Raw genomic sequence first — 21,475 nt, 5'->3', positions numbered from 1 at the left:
TTTGTCAAAGTTCAGGTGGCCTTAGGTGGATGGTTTTACATCTGGATTTTCAGTTTTGTTCTGTTGGTCAATGTGCCTGTCATTGTACAAGTACCAGGCTGTTTTGACTACTGTAGCTGTATAGTAGGTTCTGAGGTCAGGTAGTATGAGGCCTTCTACTTTGTTCTTCTTCAGTAATGCTTTACTTATTCAGGGCCTCTTTCCTTTCCATGTAAGGTTAATGATTTTCTTTTCGTAGTTTTCTTTATTGGTGTATAGGAATCCAACTGATTTTTGCATGTTTATCTTGTATCTTGCTACTTGGCTGAATCTTTCTATTAGTTCCAGTAGTTTTCTTGTGGATTCTTTTGGGTTTTTTTTTTATGTATAGTCTCTTATCATCTGCCAATAGGTATAGTTTTACTTCTTCCTTACCAATTTGGTTGCCCTTTATTTCTTTTTCTTGCCTTATTGCTCTGGCTAGGACTTTCAATACAATGTTAACTAGGAGTGGTGATATAGGGCACCCTTGCCTTGTTCCTGTTCTCAGGGAGAATGATTTCAGCTTCTCTCCACTGAGAATGCTGTTGGCTGTTGGTTTTGTATAAAAAAATAGCTGCCCTTTATTACACAGAGAAATTTCCCTTCTATACATATTTTTTTGAGAGTTTTTTTAATCAGGAATGGGTATTGGACTTTGTCAGATGCCTTTTCTGTGTCACTTGAGATGACCATGTGATTCTTTTATTAATGTGGTGGATTACATTGATTTTTCTAATGTTCAACTATCCTCGCATACCTGGTATGAATCCCGCTTGATTGTGGCGTATTATTATTATTTTTTTAGAAGATGTTGAATTCTACTGGCTAGAATTTTGTTTAGAATTTTTACATCTATATGAATGAGAGATATTGATCTGTGATATTCTTTTTTTGTGGTGTCTTTGCCTGGTTTTGGTGTCGGGGTTATGCTGGCTTCGTAGAAGGAATTTGGGAGTATACCTTCCTTTTCTGTGCGCTGAAATATTTTGAGTAGTATTGGTGTGAGTTCTTCTCTAAACGTTTCGTAGAATTCTCCAGTGAAGCCACCTGGCCAGGACCTTTTCTTGTTGGAAATTTTTTAAATTACCTTTTCAATTTCTTATTATGGGTCTTTTCAGATTTTCTACCTTAGTTTGTGTTAGTTTTGGTAGGTAGTGTGTTTCTAGAAATTTGTCCACTTCATCTAGGTTGTCAAATTTGTTGGAGTACAGTTTTTCATAGTACTCTGTTATGATCTTTTTTATTTCAGTTGGGTCTGTTGTAATGTCTCCCATTTCGTTTCTTATTTGAGCTATTTGTGTCCTTTCCTGGTTTTCTTTTGTCAATTTGGCCAGTGGTTTGTCAATTTTGGTGATACTTTCAAAGAATCAACTTTTAGTTTTGTTGATTCTTTCTATTGTTTTTCTATTCTCTGTTTCATTTAATAAAAATAAATAAATAAATAAAAATTTTATCTCGTTTATTTCTGCTCTGATTTTTATTATTTCCTTTCTTCTGGTGGCTTTGGGCTTCTTTTGCTGTTTTCTTTCTATTTGTTCAAGTTGTAAAGCTAACATTTTAATTTTATCCCTTTTTCTTTTTTTGATGTGTACATCTATTGCTATAAATTGACCTCTGAGCAGGTTTTGGTATGGTGTGTTTTAATTCTTATTGATTTCTAGGAATTTTTTTAAAATTCTATCTTTGATTTCTTCTATTACCCAGTGGTTTTTTAAAAAGGTGCTATTCAGTTTCCATGTATTTTGATTTTTCCCCTTGCTCTTTCTTATTAATTTCTACTTTTATGGTTTTGTGATCAGAGAAGATACTTTGTATTATCTCAGTGTTTATGATTTAGTTGTGGGTTGCTTTGTGGCCTAAGATGTGGTCTGTTCTGGAGAATGTTCCATGTGCATTGGAAAAGAATGTGTACTTTGCTGCTGTTGGAGGGACTGTTCTGTATATGTCTATGAGGTCAAATTGGCTGATTGTGGCCTTTTGATCTTCTGTAACTTTGTTGAGTTTCTTTCTAGATGTTCTGTCCTTTACCGGAAGTGGTATGTTGAAGTCTCCTACTATTATTGTAGAACTGTCAATTTCTCTTTTCAGTGCTATTAGAGTTTGTTTTATGTATTTTGGAGCCCTATCATTTGGTGCATAGATATTTATTATGATTATGTTCTCATGGTGGATTGTCCCTTTAATCATTATATAATGTCCTTCCTTGTCTTTTATGGTGGATTTTGTTTTAAAGTCTATTTTATCTGGAATTAGTATTGCCATTCTTGCTCTTTTTTGGTTGCTATTTACCCTATATATTTTTTTCCATCCTTTGATTTTTAATATATTTATGTCTTTGTTTCTGAGGTGTGTCATTTGTAAACAGCATATTGATGAGTCCTTTTTTTAATCCATTCTGTCACTGTTTGTCTCTTTATGGGTGTAGTTAAGCCATTTAAATTCAGTGTGATTATCAGTAGGTGCGAGTTTATTGCTGTCATTTTGTATTTTTTTTTTTTTTTGTGGTGCTGACATTTTCTTTGTTCCTCTTACTCTTCTGTGCTGAATTCCTTTTGTTTGTGGATTTTTTTTTTTTCGTTTCTTTCATTTTTGTAGGTTTTGTGTTTACTGAGACTTTGTGTTTTTCTTCTTTATTTTGATGAATAGGTGTCTTAGTCATCTAGTGTTGTTATGAGAGAAATACCACAAGTGGATGGCTTTAACAAAAAGAAGATTATTCTCTCACAGTCCAGTAAGCTAGAAGTCTGAATTCAGGGTGCCAGCCCCAGGGGAAGGCTTTCTCTCTGTATTGGTGCTGGAGGAAGGTCCTTGTCATCAGTCTTCTCCTGGTCTGGGAGCATCTCAGCACAGCAACCTTAGGTCCAGAGGAATCGCTCTTCTCCTGGCACTGCTTTCTTGGTGGTATGAGGTTCCCGTGTCTCTCTGCTTGCTTCTGTCTTTTATATCTCAAAGGAGATTGGCTTAAAACACTAGCTAATCTTGTAGATCTCATCAACGCAACTGCCGCTAATCCATCTTATTATATCATAGTGATAGGATTTACAACACATCGGGAAATCACATCAGATGACAAAATGGTAGTCAGTCACACCATACTGGGAATCATGACCTAGCCAAGTTGACAGATATTTTGGGGAAACACAGTTCAGTCCATGACAGTAGGTTTGTTAACTTTCTTTGTAATTACCTTGAAATTTACCCCATCTTCCTAAATTTAAACCAGTCTCGTGTTACTTGGTATTGCCTTGTCTTCTCCATTTGAAAGTTCTATACCTACACCATTTATTCCCTCTTTTGTTGGTCTGATGTTGTTGTCATTTACAGATTGACCTCTCTGGTTCCCTGTTTAAATCTTTTAGTTTTGTTTTATCTTTGAGAGTTCATTGCCTAGGTTGGTATCTGGCTGATGCTGTCCTGTGTCCTAGATTCAGGTTGTTGTTCTGAGGCCTGTGCTGCCAGTTAGGGGGCAGCAAGGTGGGGCAGGGTCCAGGGATCCAAAAGTCCCCATTGGTCCTGCTTGGGGGCACAGTGCTTGGCAGGGTGAGGCTGGGGGGGAGGGGCACAGTCCTAGGCCCAGGGTTGTTGAGATCCACACAAGTGTCACTTGAGGCACAGCTCTTGGCATGCAGTGTAGAGGCAGGAGGGAAAGGAGAGGATGTGATATGCAGAGCTAAGTGGGGGAGAGAAAGAAGAGAGAAACAGAAGCAAAAAATTAAGAAAGACTACAGTGGCATGGTGGGGTCAGTGAGTGGGGGTGGGGCAGGCCCAGGGATGCTGTGTGCCAGTGGCTGTCTCGCCAAGCAGTATGGCATGGCCCATTGAGAAGGGTCATGGGCAATGCACAGGGCTAGGTGGGCGGGAGAAGGGAAAGGAAGGAAGGGAGAGAGAGAGGAGATACAAACAAACCACAAAATAAGAAAATAAATATGGTGCTGAGGTATTGGCTGTTAGGGGTGGGGTGTAAGCAGGGTCATGGTGAGCTGATATCAGTCTTGCCAGGTAGCATGCCATTACCTGTCTGGAAGGGGTGGAGGCAGTGCAGGGTCTAGGTGAGAGGGAGAAGGACAAGGAAGAAAGGGAAAGATAAAGAAAGATAAAAAAATATGGCACTGATGGAGCCGGTCAGTGTGGGCAGGGCAGAACTGGGGAGGCCATGTGCTGGTGGCTTTCTAGCTGAGAAGTGCAGCATGGCCCATCTAGAAGGGGCATGGGCAGTGCATGGGGCTAGGTGGGCAGGAGAAAAGAAAGGAAGGAAGAGAAAGAGAAAGAAGAAACAAACAACAATAAAAAATATGGTGCTGAGGGAACCAGCTGTTGGGGTGGGGTGGAACCAGGCTGGTGGCAAGATGGTGTCTCTCTTGCCAGGTGGTGCTGCACAGCCCATCAGGAAGGGGTGGAGGCAGTGCGGGGCCTAGGTGGGAGAGAAAAGGAAAAGGGAGAAAGAGAAAGAAAAATTAAAAATATGGCGCTGAGGGAGCTGGCCAGTGGGGGCGGGGCAGACCTGGGGAGGCCCTGTGCTGGTGGCTCTCTAGCCTAGCAGTGTAGCACAGCCTGTTGAGAAAGAGCAGTGGCGACTCGTGGGGCTAGGCTGGCAGAAGAAAAGAAAGGAAGGAAATGGAGAGAGAGAGAAGAAACAAAGAGACACAAAAATATGGTGCTGAGGGAGCTGGCCGTTGGGGGCTGGGTGGACCCAGGGTGGCAGTGCACTGGTGTTTCTCTGGCTGAATGACTGTGGACTTTTGGAAAACGGTGGAGGCAGCATCGAGAGCAGAAAGGAGAGGGCTAGGAAGGCGTGTATCTCTGGTTCCCGGGCACTCTGTCTTCTCTTGGGAGCTCTGTGAAATTGTCTTCCTGTTCTCCCTGTCCGTGGTCATTGGTGGCTGTGCTCCAAGATGGCAAATCTGTGCCACGTTAGTTGGCAGGGGACCTCCACTCTCTACCTATCCTTGGCTCTCCTCAGTCCTGTTCTCTGTCAGTATCTTCTTTCATTCAGTGCTTGACCTAGTTCTTTATCCCTTTATTTGATCTTTAGGGTTCCAGGATTGATGTTTATATCAGTTTCACTTAATTTTTCAGGTTTTTGCTGCAGAGGGACAGCATGGTGCTTCTGTCTATAGCACCGTGTTGGCTCTACCTCTTATAAATAACTTTTAAGAATGGGAACAATAACCATGAAAATAAAGTGTCCAAAAATGAAAGGAGATAGTGCTGTTAAGATACAGGTTCCTTCTTGTGGACCAAGGGAATTTTTGCTTCCTTTACCCAGCCTGCCTACCCTGCCAGCTCACACACATAGTAGCTCTAAAATCCATTCAGTTATAGAACAAAGAAAAGTTTTTGCCTAGTTTTTCCTGCAGGAAAGAGTTTTCATTCAGAATGGTGTAAGTAAGAATACACAAGTTTTTGATCTTTCTTTTCTTATAGCCTAAATAGCTGTTGTATTTCTGTTTTCTGTTGCATAAATAGGACTTAGCACAGGAGAAAAAAAATTATTCTCGTGGGAAATATGGTTGGCAGTAGCCTAGGGGTAAGCAGTCATCTAGTGATCAAAACACATTTGTGGTACATGCACAGAGTTATGCTTTGTTCTCTATCCCTTTTTTTTTTCATTTTGCTAATTTATCATTTTTTAATTATCTCACCACTTTTTAGAAAGAGGAATCCAGTTCATTACAACCCCCTAAATCTCCCAAGAAGTTGCCTAGAGTGAAAACAGCAATTCAAAAATCTTATAAGAGTGAGCCTTTGTATCCAGGCTTTTCTAAGGATGATGTGACTGAGAAAGGGTAGGTGCCAAGTGCTTTTCTACAGTGGTAAGCTTTTTAAAGAATTTAAAAACTAAATAGAAAAGAAAAAGTAATCAATTGATTTTTATAATGTGAGTTCTTATATTTCAGTGATTTGTATTAGAGGCTTATGTTTCCTATGCATGCTTTAAATTAGGTTTCCAGATTAGTAATTTTAAAAGAAATGGTACCTCTCGTCTGCAGCCTCTGATTTCCAGCCTCATAGATTGTAGAATCTTTGAGTTTTACAACGAAAAGACTTCTCTAAGAAGATGCCCCTCCAATTCTTATTTGGTTCTGTTCAGTGTTTCTCAAACTTGCGAACTCAAAAGACTCACAAGAATATTGTCATTGTTTAAAACAGTGTATTATCTTATTTATTTAGAATTGCTTATGTATTTACGCTTTCATTGTTCTTTATTACAACTGGGATTATTTTCCTTCAGCCTGAAGAATATCCATTGTTATTAACTTTGGTGTGGGTCTGCTTGTGAATAATTCTTTGTTTAATAACTTATCACTTCAGCTTCATTCTTTTTTTATTGAAAAAAAATTAACGTAACAGAACATTCACCATTTTAACTTTAAAGCGTACAGTTCAGTAGTTTTAGTATATTCACAAAGTTATACAACCTTCTTCATTATCTAATTCTAGAATATTTCCATCACTCCAAAAAAGAAACCTCATGCCCATTAGCAATCACTTCCCATTTTCCAGCCCCTGGCAACCGCTAATCTACTGTCTGTTTCTGTTTATTTGTGTATTCTGGATATTTCATAAACATAATCATAGAATATGTGGCCTTTTGTGTCTGGCTTCTTTCACTTAGCATAATGTTTTCAGGGTTCATCCATGTTGTATCTGAATTCATTCTTAAATATTTTTTGCTGAGTATGTAATTAAAGATTTGTAACTTTTTTTTCATATTGAATATATTATTCTGTTTTCTTCTAGCTTCCATTGTTTTGGTTGAGATATTAGTTGTCAGGCTAATTGTTTTTCTTTTGAGAATAGTATGTCTTTTTCTACAGCTGCTTTAAGAACATCTTTCATTTCATTTTTGTAGTTTTACTCTGACATGTTTAGGTGTGGGTTTCCTTTTATTAATCCATTTGAGGTTATTAAATATGTGACTTTGATGTGTTTCATTGGTTTTGAAAATCCTCAGCTGTTATCTCTTCTAATATTGTTTCTACCCCAGTTTTTCTCTTCTCGCATTTGCCAATTAAATGTATGTTAGATATTGGTGTGTAGTTTTCTTGTGATGTCTTTGTCTGGCTTTGCTAATAGGCTAATACTGATATCAGATAGAATAGTATTAGTATTAGTCATAGAATGAGCTGGCATACAATTAACTCCTTTTTCTGAAGAGTTTGGGAAGTACTGGTATTCATTTTTCTTTTAAATATTTGGTAGAATTCACCAATGAGGCCATCTGGACCTAGACCTTTTTTTGTGGGAATATTTTTTAATTTCTGAATCTCTCTTCTTGTTATAGGTCTAGTCAGCTTTTCTATTTCTTTTTAAGTCAGTTTTGGTAATTTGTGTCTTTCTAGGAATTTTCCTATTTCATCTAATTTATCTCGTTTTTTGGCATACAGTTGTTCAAAGTATTTCTTTATAATCTTTTTAATATCTTTAGGGTTGGTAATATCCCTAATTTAAGTAATTTTAGTCTTCCTTTTGGAACCCTAGTAGCACAGTGGTTAAGAGCTCGGCTGCTAACCAAAAGGTTGGCAGTTTGATTCCACCAGCTGCTCCTTGGAAACCCTATGGGGCAGTTCTACTCTGTCCTATACAGTCAGATGAGTCAGAATTGATTTGACAGCAAGGCCAACTTTTTTTTTAATGTTCTTTTTTTGCTTGGTCAATGTAGCTAAAGGCTTGTCAATTTTGTTGATCTTTTCAAGGAACCAACTTTTGGTCTCGTTAATTTTCCTCGTTTTCTATTTCTGTTTCATTTGTTTCTGCTCCAGTCTTTATCATTTCCTTCCACTAGCTTTAGGTTTCATTTGTTCGTTTTATAATTTCTTAAGATGGAAGTTTAGGTTATTGAATTGAGAGCTTTTTCTTTTCTTATATAGAAGTTTACAGCTATAAATGTCCCCTAAACACTGGTTTAGCTGTATCCTATACATTTTGCATGTTGTATTTTAGTTTTTGTTGGGAAGGGTATTTATTTATTTATTTTTATTAAGCTTCAAGTGAACATTTACCATTCCAATCAGTCTGTCACATGTAGGTTTACATACATCTTACTCCCTTCTCCCACTTGCTCTCCCCCTCTTGAGTCAGCCCTTACAGTCTCTCGTTTCGTGCCAATTTTGACATCTTCCCTCTCTCTCTATCTTCCCATCCCCCCTCCAGTCAAGAGTTGCCTATACACTCTCCCGTGTCCACCTGATTTAATTAGCTCACTCTTCATCAGCATCTCTCTCCCCCCTACTGACCAGTCCTTTTCATGCCTGATGATTTGTCTTCGGGGATGGTTCCTGTCCTGTGCCATCAGAAGTTCTGGGGAGCATTGTCTCTGGGATTCCTCAAGTCGCAATCATACCATTAGGTGTGGTCTTTTATTGAGAATTTGGGGTCTGTATCCCATTGGTCTCCTGCTCCCTCAGGAGTTGGCTGTTGTGCTCCCTGACAGGACAGACATCGATTGTGGCCGGGCACCAACTAGTTCTTCTGGTCTCAGGATAATGTAGGTCTCTGGTTCATGTGGCCCTTTCTGTCTCTTGGGTTCTTAGTTGTCGTGTGACCTTGGTGTTCAGGAAGGGTATTTTTAAAGTGGAGGAGACTTGAGTCCGTTGATATGCTCAGGGGTAGGATCCAGTGGAAAGAGAGAAGTTGAAGCTACAAGAGAGAGAAAGAAGAACATTTTCAGAGGAGGCTAGATAAAAGGGCTCAAGAGCCAAGAGAAAGAAATTAACCTTGGATAGGAGATGAAACAAGAGACAAGATGAAAAAAAGTAAGGATGGGTAGGTGGATGTTTGTTGGTAGAACGTTTATGAATGTTTTCAGGTGCAAAATAACAGAAAACCAGACTAACAAATTTGGTTTACTTTTCTCACACAACAAGAAGTCTTAGGGTAGGCAACTGGCAATATTGGTTCCATTGATCAGCAGTATTAGAGTCTGAATCTTTGTAATGCTCTTGGCCATTCCCTCATGGTCAGTGATGTTGTGGCTCCAGGAATCAGGCTTTCAAGACAGACAGAAGGAGAGTGGCCAACTTATCTATTAATCCTCTCCCCTTCGTCGTGAAAGTAAACTTTCTTAGAAGCTCCTAGCAGACTTTCCTTTTTATCTCATTAGCCACACTGTGTCACATGACTACCCTTCTATGCAAGGGAGTATTGAAAGTAAGTATTTAGCTTTTCCAGAATCACAGTGGTGCTAGGTATAGAATATATCATTGGAATGGGGATTGGTTAGCCAACCAATCAGCAGTGTCTGCTACATGGTAGACTGGAAACTGAAGCATGTACCTATATTTTCTCTGTGGAGAAACTGCAAGTTAGTTTGCTGGTAGATGGGGCTAAAAGTAGTTTGGTGAGGTGGATCAAGCATGTTATAGAGAGCTTGAAAAGAAGGTTTAGAATAATTGCAGTGGGACATGGGAAGGGGAGCTGAATAGGAAAATATAAAAAGATAATGCCCCAAATCATTAGTCTAACTCCAAAGTTTTCTATTGTCTTACCCCAAGCTATCTTACTCAAATCCCTATGAATTCCACTTAGTGTGAGGATTAAATATGATAATATGAATTATATTTAGCAAGTGTTTGCTATACAAAAATCCTCACAACTGGACCAATAAGCAACATTATGATAGACGGACAAAAGATTTAAGTTGTCAAGGATTTCATTTTACAATTAACACCCATGGAAGCAGCAGTCAAGAAATCAAATGACATATTGCTTTGGGCAAACCTGCTGCAAAATACCTCTTTAAAGTATTGAAAAGCAAAGATGTCACCTTGAAGGCTAAGGTGTGCCTGACCCAAGCCATGGTGTTTTCAGTCGTCTCATCTGCATGCAAAAGCTGGACAATGAATAAGGTAGACTGAAGAAGAATCCATGACTTTGAATTGTGGTCTTGGAGAAGAATAATGAATATACCATGAACTGCCTGAAGAATGAACAGACCTGTCTTGGGAGAAGTATAACCAGAATGCTCCTTAGAAGCAAGGAGGGTGAGACTACGTCTCACATACTTATGTCACGTTATCAGGAGGGATTGGTCCCTGGAGGACATCATGCTTGGTAAAGCAGAGGGTCAATGAAAAAGAGGAAGACCCTCAGTGAGGTGAATTGACACAGTGGCTGCCACAATGGGCTGAAGCATAACAACGATTTTGAGGATGGTGCAGTACTATGCAGCGTTTCGTTCTGTTGTACATAGAGTCGCTATGAGTTGGAATGAACTCAGCAGCACCTAACATATGTTGTTGTTAGTTATGGTCGAGTCAATTCCAACACATGGTGCACAGTAGAACTGCTCCATAGGGTTTTCAAGGTTGTGACCTTTCAGAAGCAGATCTCTAGGACTGTCTTTGGAGGTACCTCTGGGTAGGTTCAAACCACCAACCTTTCAGCGAGTAGTTGAGCACTTAGTCATTTGTACCACCCAGGGACACATATGTAATATAGAATATGCACCTGTTAGTTTCCTCTTATCTTAAGCAAATTACCTAACTTGCTGTCTTTTAAACAAGGCTTTCCCTGCCTATCTCAGTCATTGCTGTTTTCCCATCCAAAGAACCCCTTTCTCCCCCACAGACACAGTTATTTACACAGAATAAATTTACTTATTTTTTCAGGGTCAGGAAGAATCTCATTTCTTTAATTACTAATGCAGCTTGAAGGGACTTCTCATTCCTACATTCTCATAGTATTTATCTATTCCAGTCGTCGGTATCTGTAATATGCTCTTTCGAATTCATTCAACTAGCAGTATTTTGTTGAGAGTTGTCTTTCTGTATAAGTGTGCCTCATTTTCTCAGCCACCTTCTTGAGGCCTAGAACTGATTCTTTAAGTTTTTTTTTCTTCTAATTTTCTCACGGTGCTAAGAAGCACACCCAAGATTTGATGCCATGTATACCAAGCCTAAGCCTGTTGCCACTGAGTTGATTCTGACTCATAGCAACCCTAGAGGGCAGAGTAGAAGTGCCCCATAGGGTTTCTAGGGAGCAGGTGATGGATTTGAACTGCTAACATTTTGTTTAGCAGCTTGAGCTCTCAACCACTGCGCCACCAGGGCTCCATGTATACCAAAGGTGCTCAGAATATATTTGTTGATCCATTGATTCTCATCTCTAATTTAGGTCAAGGCGCATGTCAAACAGCAAAATTATTCGCCTAACATCTTTTACTGACATTTCTGAATGTCTAAAGCCCCAGCTGGAAAGAAGATACACTTACACAGAAGTAGCTAATGTATGTATTTTAAGCGCTGGCTAACCTGATTCCTCATGTAACTAATTGTCTTCTGATTTTAGAGAATTTTTGTTGATTTACTCTAGTATTTTTTTCTTTACTAAGCAACAAAATTTATTTTTTCCTTGCAAAAGGATTTTTATACAAGAATTTTCACATTTCCTTTTGTGGTACCATGTTCTTATACACTGTATTGATTACGGTTTTCAAAAACAACTGTTCTGATTTTGGTATGATGACACTTAAGACACAAAATAAGACCTTCAGACTTTTTTTATTAAATTTTTAACAATTGATAAAAAATAATGTTTGACGTTATGTTTTAGAAGTTTAGAATTTTTAAAAGGTGGGGCATTTCCAGAGCATGGCTACCCTCATAAGGTAGATTTAATGCACCCATTCTAGAAAAAAATTTCACGTTCCCAAGGGATTATACTTTAGGTAGAAACCTAAGCCCAGGTACAGTTTGAACACTGAAGTATAACTTTGTATAACTATTCATTTTATTCCAGCGCAGAGCTTTCCTTTTCTCTTAATTATGTTTTTTTGTTTTTTGTTTTTTTACTAAATGCATGTTTTTGTTTTTTTGCAATACTGGCAGTTAAACATCATAAAAACATTAAATTCTTACCTCAATATTTGTTTAGCAGGAGAGAGAGGCAGAAAGAAAGACTATGACAGAGAAAGCAAGAATTTTCCTTAGACCCTAAATTGTTCATGCCACAGTTATCTTAAGATTACAAAGAAGTCATCTGAGTTCCACAAAACAAATAGTAAAGAGTTCATATGAACAGTAGATACCATTTCTGACGGGTATTCTGAAGTCACTCTTGTGCTCAAAGAAGGAGCCAGCATTCTGTGTTTCAAGAATAGTATTAGAGTTGCCAGCATTGTTGCAGAAAAGCCCCTAAACAGCAAAATTTTATGAGAACTTATACTACCATTTACACTCTACAGGCCATGACCTGTGCAGGGCGAGACTGTCCAAAGAGGGGCTCACTAAGGACAGTTACTGAGCAGCACTGAGAGGCCTTGAAGATAGTTCTTTTTATAATCCTCTTGGAGCTGTAGTAGTAGCATCTCAAGGCTAAAAACAGTTAAATGTGTAGGAAAGAGGCCACCAACAGAGATTTGGAAGACTCTTAAAATGGTATCATCGTGCCTGAAATGTGAAAATATTTGAGGTTGGGGAGTCACTTCAACATTAAGTTGAAGTCAGATTGGTTTGTAATGGAATGAACACTGCCGCTATGGTTGGCTCCATAAATGATGCTTATATGACAGTCAGATGCAAACATACAGCATGAATTATAATGTGGTACAAAAAAAAAAATAGTCCATTGGGGAAATGACAGCCTGGCAGAATTTATGAAACCCTGTTGTTGTACAATTCCGTAAAAAAATTACAATATAACTGAGTGGGTAATGGACTTCTGTTTTGTTATCTAGGTTAAAACCATGTCAGATGTTGGTGCCTTGGGAGGATTTGACATGGAAAATTTGTTGCAGTCTTTGTACGTAGAAAATAGAGCTGGATTCTTCTTTACTAAATTTTGCGAGCATTCAGGGAACAAGGTAGAAATTAATTATTTAAAAATCCAACTTTATAATTTTACTTAAATGGAAAACCAGAGGTTGAAATTTTCTCAGTGCTTAAATAGTTATTTTTAATGTTGGGTAATTGCAAACCTATTTCTAGTTTTTTTTTTGTTTTGTTTTAAAATCCAAGCATATCTTTCATTTTGCTCAAATGAGAATTGTTAACTAATTCAGTTATTAGTGCAGTGTTTGGTTACGGTATGATGCACATTTGCTCATCTATATGAAAATATCTTTAGATTTTGGTTTCATGCCAGAAATATGTGGTTTCTCTTACACTGTTAACTAGAACACTTACTGTTGTAATAACCAATTATGTGAGAGGCACACATGCAAAAAATAATGTTCTAGAGACAATACCAATAAATATTTTGTATTATTTCCTGTTTATGATGGAAGATTAAAACTATATTAAATTAGACCTGATTTATGGTAACACCAGGGAGCTGAATGATTATTCATACTTGAAATCAGAGCTTTGTAGAGCTTTAGTAATTGGGTGGTAATAATTTATGGACTTTTTCCATCTGCAGTTGTGGAAGAACAGTGTGTACTTTTGGTTTGACCTACAGGCTTATCATCAGCTTTTCTACCAAGAAACACTTCAGCCTTTTAAAGTATGCAAGCAAGCCCAAGTAAGTAGTAAATAATGTTGGTTCAGCATGAAGATCTAAGGACACAGAGAAATGAAAAGTTCTGTCCCACCCCAATCAAGAAAAACCTGGGAGTGCAGGCAAAAGGCAGCAGTTAAATGTTGCCATGGGTTTACTTTATTTAAATGTCAGCAGAATATTGTTTCATAATCTGTTTTGTGGATTCTCCTTTTATCTGGTTTGCTTTATTTTCTGTTTGCTGCCAACTGCTTGTTCTCTCTGACAAAGGACATCCCATCTTTTTTCTAATTTATGTGTTTTTGGTTTGATTGTGAGTGATTTAAAAGAGAACCCTGGGAGTGGACTTGTAATGAATCATTGCGGTGATTGGGAGCAAGCATTGACCAGTGGTGTTCTCTGAGCTTCCTGCAGAAGTCAGCTGTTGGATATACTTAGGCTGTTGACCTGTCTAAAAGCCAGGAGAGGATGTTGACTGACTTTGTGTGGTAATAGGCCACGTAGTCTCCTGGGCTTCTGTGCTACACGCCATTTAAGACAGATATTCAGAGAGTAAGGAATGTCTTAAGACCACCCTGAAGCAAGCAAAATAGAGAAGGAAGAAGAAAGAAAGAAAAAAATAGACAAGGAAGAACAGAGGCTTCTCTGTAAAGGGAGGTAGAGAGTAACCTCTTTTATTGGCGGAGGAAGGGGAAGGAAAGGGAACAGAATTATGACTAAAACAGACTTATCTTTTCAGTTTTTTTTCTTCTGATCTTTTATAGAGAGAGGTCTTGAAGCCTAGAAAACTCCAAATAACTTCTGTATCTGACCATTCAAGTGGTTCTTATAATTTGAAATAACCCCATTCCAGAGAACCTTCCCCTGAACACTGCTGAGAAGACTAGCTTTGTCATCTTAATTATTATAATCTTATTCAGGACATCAGAGGGTACTGCTGGATGTTGTTTGTTATTATTTCCACCACCCTGACTCTGGCATTAATAATTATGCTTTTGTAAATCAGCTGACAAAGCTTTGTACTTTTTAATGTAGGAATAAGGGCTTCAGCTCCTGCACAGCCCAGATCTGGCTCCATAAAATCACGAAATTATGTCTTTGTCTCTGAGACCACACAGTTGGGAGTATTCTACTTGTTAGTTCTTTACCTGTAATTTGCTACTTCTCCCCCCTAACCTATTGCCCCATCTGCTAAAATACCATTCTTTATTTTTATTATGCTTTCTCTATCATAAAGACTACTTCTTCAGAAATCTCACCTGTTCAAGTAAGTGCTCCTTTTGTTAATAATCCCCATTTTTCTATGACTTTTGTACAAGAGGAAATTTTGAGTTTGATAAATCTATTAATTCTTACTAACGGTATTGTTCAGCCAGCTATAAATGGCTGTAAAACGGTATACAGTCAATTTTTGGCTTTTCTGAGAGGGACTATTCTGTTTCAGAATTATCTAGGTGTATATGTTTTGGGCGCTACATCGTTTTTTGGGGAGTCAAACCAGGGTGGGAAAGGGAGAAATAAAAGCTCAAATACATGCAATTCATTTGACTTGTTTGTTTTTTGCTTCTATGGTTATTTTATTTGTTTTATTTTTGGCTAGAGGAGCAGTTGTCTAAATAGGTTTAGGTTTTAATGATCCAAGGTCTCTGTGAGTCTGGATACTAGAATTGCCTCTAGTACCATAATCCTATAAATTTGTTTCACACAATGAAATGACATTCATTTCTTTATAATAGAAATACTGTATGACTTTCTTCAAGGGTACATTTAAAGTGTACATCATTGTGTTAATAATGCCAATGGCAGAATATAGTCAGCTGGCACTGTGTTAAAATTGCTAGGAACTTGTTGATTATATATTGTTTCTGTAATCTCCCAAGATGTATGCTAGGAGACTGAGACTGAGAGAAAAGACTTGGAGGCTTTTCTGTATTCTAACATGAAAATTACATACCTACAATGAAACAACAAAAAACTTCACCCCATGAAACATAAAAGTAGGCAGACTGGATGAAGGGTATGGGATCAGTAAGAGTGATTTAGCATGACTAACTGTCATCCTACAGTCTTGGTCATGCCCTGAAGATTTCACTGCGTGGTTTCAGCATAGAATAGTGCTCAATAGAAACCAACTGAAATGATCTAGACAAGGACCAAGAGAATCAACACCAGACTTCAGAGATTAACGTCCTTGACCCTAGCAACAGTTGGTCAGGGAAACCATGTATCAGTGCGAAGATTTTGAGTCTAGATTGCTGCCACAAATAGTCCTACAGCTTTTTTGATATTGCATGCTTGCTTTGCTGATAGAGCTGTACAGTAGAATGAAGCAGACCTGAGTACCCCTGTTTTTGTATCTTCTTCTATCTTTGTAGAAATCTTTTGAACAAATTGTGTCCTGGCAACAACTATGCATTTAGAATTTACCGCTATCCTTCCTACTCAAAGCATAGACATTGATTTTTTTTTTAAATAGTAAATATGTATGATACATATGCGATATATACATGTACGTATTGATACATAAGGAGCCCTGGTTTCACAGTGGTTAAAGTGCTTGGCAGCTAACTGAAAGGTGGATGGTTCGAACCCACCAGCCACTCTGCAGGAGAAGGATGTGGGAGTCTGCTTCTGTAAAGATTACAGGCTTGGAAAATCTATGGGGCAGTTCTCCTCTGTCCCATACGGTTGCTGTGAGTCAGGATTAGCTCTTTGGCAGTGGGTTTTGGTTTGATTATACTGATAACATGTTCTCTTTCTTTCTTTCTTTTTTTATTGTGTGCTAGGTGAAAATTTACAGAGCAACTTAGATTCCTGTTTGATAGTTTGTATATAAAGTGTTTCATGACCTTGGTTTCATTCCCCACATTGGGTTATACTCTCTCCATTTCTGCCCTGGGCTCCCTATTTCTTTTGCCCTGATTTTCTACCCTTTTCTGCCTTCTCATCTTTGTTTTTGGGCAAATATTGCCCTTTTGATCTTTTATAGTTGATCATTCTAAGGAGCACATTCCTCTTGGGCATCGCTGTTTGTTTTTAGATTATTCGATTACTTTCTTTTCTTTTTTTGCCTGTGTTGCCTAACATAAAGGTTGACAAGGATGGAAGGCAGCAGGGAGCATTTCACTGAAGAGAGGAGTTTGAGAAGTTATGGTGTGGCAGACAAGTATTATATTTTAGGCCACCATGTTACACATACCAATTTAAAAAAACCAATTATGTGCTTAGAATTCCTCAATCTGAGTCACCAGCCCAGACCATTGTCTTGAGCTCCAAATCCTCAACCCAAATATTAATCTGACATCTCCCCTCAGATGTCTCACAGGTACTTCAAACTCAGTGTGCCTGAAACTGAACCCATTTCCTTCCAAATCGGTTTTCTCAACCGGGGCAATTTTGTACCATCGCCCCAGGGGATACCTGGCAATGCCTGGAGACATTTTCTTTTTTTTAAAATTGTGTTCTAGGTGAAAGTTTACAGAGCAAATTAGTTTCCCATTTGATAGTTTGCACATAAAATGTTTCATGACCTTGGTTTCATCCCTGCAATGTGTCAGCACTCTCCGCATTTCCACCCTAGTTTCCCCATTTTCTTTCATCCTGATATTATGCAACTTCTGCCGTCTCGTCTCTGCTTTTGGGCAAATAATGCCCTTTTGATCTTGTATAACTGATTGTTTTAAGGAGTACGTTCCTCTGGGGTGTCATTGTTTATCTTATCTGCTTATCTGTTGTTTGGCTGGGAGGTGCTCTCCAGGAATGGCTTCCTTTCCAGGTCAGAAGGGCATCTTAGAGCCATAGTCTCGCGGGTTCCTTCAATCGTTGCCATACCAACAAGTCTGATATTTTTTGTGAAATTGATTTTTTGTTCTACAGTTTTCTTCTACTCTGTCTAGGACCCTCTGTTGTGATCCCACTCAGAGCAGTTGATAATGGTAGCCAGGCACCATCTAGTTCTTCTGGCCTCGGGGTCAGGGTCCTGTAGGCTGTGGTTCAGGTGGTCCCTTAGTCCTTTGTACTAATTGCTCCCTTGAGTCTTGGCCGCCTTCATTGTGCCTTGCTCCAGACAAGACGAGACCAATAGTTGTGTCTTAGATGGCAGCTCACAAGCTTTTAAGACCACTCACGCTACTCATCGAAGTAGGATGTAGAACATTGTCTATATGAACTAAAAAAAAAAATATGTTGTGCTAATTGACGTAGATGTTGCCTGAGTCTATGGTCCCTTGTCTTCTAGCCTAGGAACTTCATCCCATGGGGTGTTTGGTTATGTCTAAGAGATTTCCCTGACTAACATCTTGTGTGCTTTATTTGAGCTGTACCTACAGTCAGGTATTTAGAAATATCTACCACCAAGCCTATATTTGCCAGTGGGTGTGTTTCTTTACATCTTTCTACACCTCTTGGTGTATCTATTTCCCCATTCATAAATTACTGTTTGTTACTACTGTTGCTGCAGGATTGTCTGAGTTATTAGTAGTTACAATAAGTTGCTGCTTATTCTTGTGTTCCTCTCAGTATCCTCTTACCATGGTCATGTTGTACTGATTTCCTCCATATTATGTATTGCCATTCCATTCACCAGTATTAACTCGTGTCTTCTGTCTAATTGGTGATTTTACCTCCCTTCTCTCTCGTCCCTGGTAACCATCAAAGAATGTTTTTTCTTTTCTTCCTGTGTGTAAACCTTTTGTTATTACTTTATAGTACTAGCCTGATACAATATTTGTCCTATTGTGATTGACTTATTTCACTCAGCATAATGTCCTCCAAATTCATCCATGTTGTGAGATGTTTCTCAGATTCGTTATTATTCTTTAGTGTTGCATAGTATTCCATTGTGTGCATGTACCACAGTTTGTTAATCCATTCGTCTGTTGATGGGCACTTAGGTTGTTACTTATGTATCTCTTACTATGTATAAGAGATCCAGTCTCCCCACAACCTCACCAATGTTTGTTATTTTCTGTTTTTTTTTTTTTTTTTTTTGATTAGTGCCAATAATGTCAGGGTGAGATGGTATGTCATCATAGTTTTGATTTGCATCACTCACAAGCATTTCTTTATATGTTTGTTAAGAACCTGAACATCTTCTTTGGTGAAGTGTCTGTTCATATTTTTGCCTGTTTTTAAATTGGATTGTCTTTTTATTTTTGAGATGTTTAAGCTTTCTATAAACTTTAGAGATTAGTTCCTTGTGAGATATATCATAGCCAAATTTTTTTTCCTAGCCTGTAGATTCTCTTTTGACTCTTTTGGAGAAGTCTTTTATTGAGCATAACTGTTTAATTTTTAGGAGGTCCCATTTACCTAGTTTGTCTTGTGCTGTGTGTGCATTTTTAGTTATATTTGGTACTCTGTGTCACATATTACAGCCCCTAGTGTTGTCCCTATTTTTTTTTTCCCACAATCTTTTTACATTTAGATTTTATATTTAGGTCTTTGATCCAGTTGGAGTTAGTTTTGTGTATGGTGTGAAGTGTGGGTCCTGTTTCATGTTTTTACAGACATACAGTTTTGCCAGCACCATTTATTGAAGAGACTCTCTCTTCCCCATTAAATGGCCTTTGGCCCTTTGTCGAAGATCAGCAGACCCTAGGTTCATGGATTTACATCTGGGTTCTCAATTCTGTTCCATTGGCCTATGTGTCAGTAATTGTACTAGTACCAGGCTATTTTGACTACTATGGCTGTGTAGTAGGTTCTGAGATCAGGTAATGTGAGGCCTCCTACTTTGTTCTTCCTCTTCAGTATTGCTTTACTTATCTGGGGCCTCTTTCCTTTCCATATGAAGCTGGTGATTAGTTTTTTTCCCTCTTGGTTAAGAAGGTTGCTGGAATTTGGATTGGGATTGCATTATATCTGAAGATTGTTTTGAATAGTATTAACATTTTCACAATGTTGAGTCTTCCTATCCATGAGCATGGTATGTTTTTCCATTTCTGTAGGTCTCTTTAGGTTTCTTGCAGTAATGTTTTGTAGTTTTCTTGGTAGAGATATTTTATGTCCTTGGTTAGATTTATTTCTAAGTATTTTATTTTTTAGGGGATATGATAAATGGTATTGTTTTCCTGATTTCCTTTTTGAAGTTTTCTTTGTTGTGTGGGAATCCAACTGATTTTTGTATGTTGATTTTGTATCCTGATAATTTGCTGAGTCCCTCTACTAGTTTCAGTTGCTTTCTTGTGAAATCCTTGGGATTTTCTATGTGTACGATCGTGTCATCTGCAAATAGGGATAGTTACTTCTTCCTTATCAGTTTGCATATCCTTGCCTGCTAACCAAAAGATCAGCAGTTCAAATCCACTAGTCACTCCTCGGAAACCCTGTGGGGCAGTTTTACTCTGTCCTATAGGGTCGCTATGTGTCAGAATTGACTTGACAGCAACAGGTTTGGTTTCTTGGTTTGTATTTCCTTTTCTTGCCTTATTGCTGTAGCTAGGACTTCCAGTATAATGTTGAATAAGAGTGGTGATAACGGGCATCCTTGTCTGGTTCCTGTTCTCAAGGGGAATGCTTTCAGTCTCTCTCCATTGAGAATAATGTTGGGTGTTGGTTTTGTGTAAATGCCCTTTATTATGTTGAGAAAGGGAGCCCTGGTGGTGTAGTGCTTAAGAGCTCAGCTGCTAATCAAAATTTCAGCAGTTTGAATGCACTAGCCACTCCTTGGACACCCTGTGGGGCAGCTCTGCCCTATCCTGTAGGGTCACCATGAGTTGGAATCAACTTAACAGGCAGTGGGTTTTTTTTAACTTATGTTGAGGAATTTCCCTTTTATTCCTATTTTGTTGAGAGTTTTTATCAGGAATGGGTGTTTAACTTTATCAAATGCCTATCTTTTATTGATTGAGATGATCGTGTGATTCTTCTGTTTATGTGGTAGATTACATTGATTTTCTAAAGTTGAATCGTCCTTGCGTACCTGGTATAAATCTCACTTGGTCGTGGTGTAATATTTTTTTTGATACACTGTTGAGTTCTATTGGCTAGGATTTTGTTGAGAATTTTTGCGTCTATATTCATGAGAGATATTGGTCTGTAATTTTCTTTTTTTGAGAAGTCTTTGCCTGGCTTTGGTATCAGGGTTATCCTGGCTTCATAAAATGAATTCAGGACTAATCCTTCCTTTTCTTTGCTCTGAAATAATTTGAATAGTATTGGTGTGAGCTCTTCTCTGAATGTTTGGTAGAATTCTCCAGTGAAGCCATCTAGGCCAGGGCTTTTTGTTGTTGTTGTTGGAGGTTTTTTTTTTTTCAATTACCTCTGCAATCTCTCCTGTTGTTATGTGTCTATTAAGATCTTTTATCTCAGTTTATGTTAGTCTAGGTAGGTAGTGTGTTTCTAGAAATTTGTCCATTTCTTCTAGGTTTTCAAATTTGTTGGAGTAAAATTTTCCATAGTTTTCTCTTATGATCTTTTTTATTTCAGTTGGGTCTGTTGTAATGTCCCCCATCTCATTTCTTATTTGGGTTATTTACTTCGTCTCCTGTTTTCCTTCTGTCAGTTTAGCCAATGGTTTGTCGATTTTGTTGGTCCTTTCAAAGAAGGAACTGGTCTTCTGGATTCTTTTTATTGTTTTTCTGTCCTCTGTTTCATTTATTCTACTCTAATCTTTATTATTTCCTTTCTTTTGGCGACCATGGGCTTCTTTTGCTGTTCTCTTTCTATATGTTTGAGTTGTAGGGTTAACGTTTTGATTTTAGCCCTTCTTTTTTGATGTGAGCATCTATTGCTATAAATTGTCCTCTGAGCACTGCTTTTGCTGTGTCCCAAAGGTTTTGGCAAGACGTGTTTTCATTCTCCTTTGATTCTAGGAATTTTTTAATTTCATCTTTGATTTCTTTTGTTACCTATTGGTTTTTAAGGGTGGCGTTATTCAGTTCCCATATATATGATTTTTTTCTTTGCTCTTCCTGTAATTGATTTCAATTTTTATAGCATTGTGATCAGTGAAAATACTTTGTGCTATTTCTCTGTTTTAGATTTTATTGAGATTTGCTTTGTGGCCTGAAATGTG

General features: G+C 38.2%; 1 protein-coding gene across 1 annotated transcript in view; it reads left to right on the top strand.

Moving 5' to 3' along the window:
• Positions 1–21,475, top strand: part of RGS22 (regulator of G protein signaling 22) — a 155,420-nt gene that overhangs the window by 39,413 nt on the left and 94,532 nt on the right. The window contains exons 9-12 of the mRNA XM_064267666.1: positions 5,674–5,807; positions 11,137–11,248; positions 12,698–12,823; positions 13,381–13,482. Of these exons, the coding sequence (XP_064123736.1) occupies positions 5,674–5,807; positions 11,137–11,248; positions 12,698–12,823; positions 13,381–13,482 (474 nt within the window). The remainder of the gene's footprint in view (positions 1–5,673; positions 5,808–11,136; positions 11,249–12,697; positions 12,824–13,380; positions 13,483–21,475) is intronic.

This window comes from Loxodonta africana, chromosome 14 (assembly GCF_030014295.1).
Source record: "Loxodonta africana isolate mLoxAfr1 chromosome 14, mLoxAfr1.hap2, whole genome shotgun sequence".
Classification (NCBI taxonomy): Eukaryota; Metazoa; Chordata; class Mammalia; order Proboscidea; family Elephantidae; genus Loxodonta; species Loxodonta africana.
This window is presented reverse-complemented; position numbering and strand designations above follow the sequence as displayed.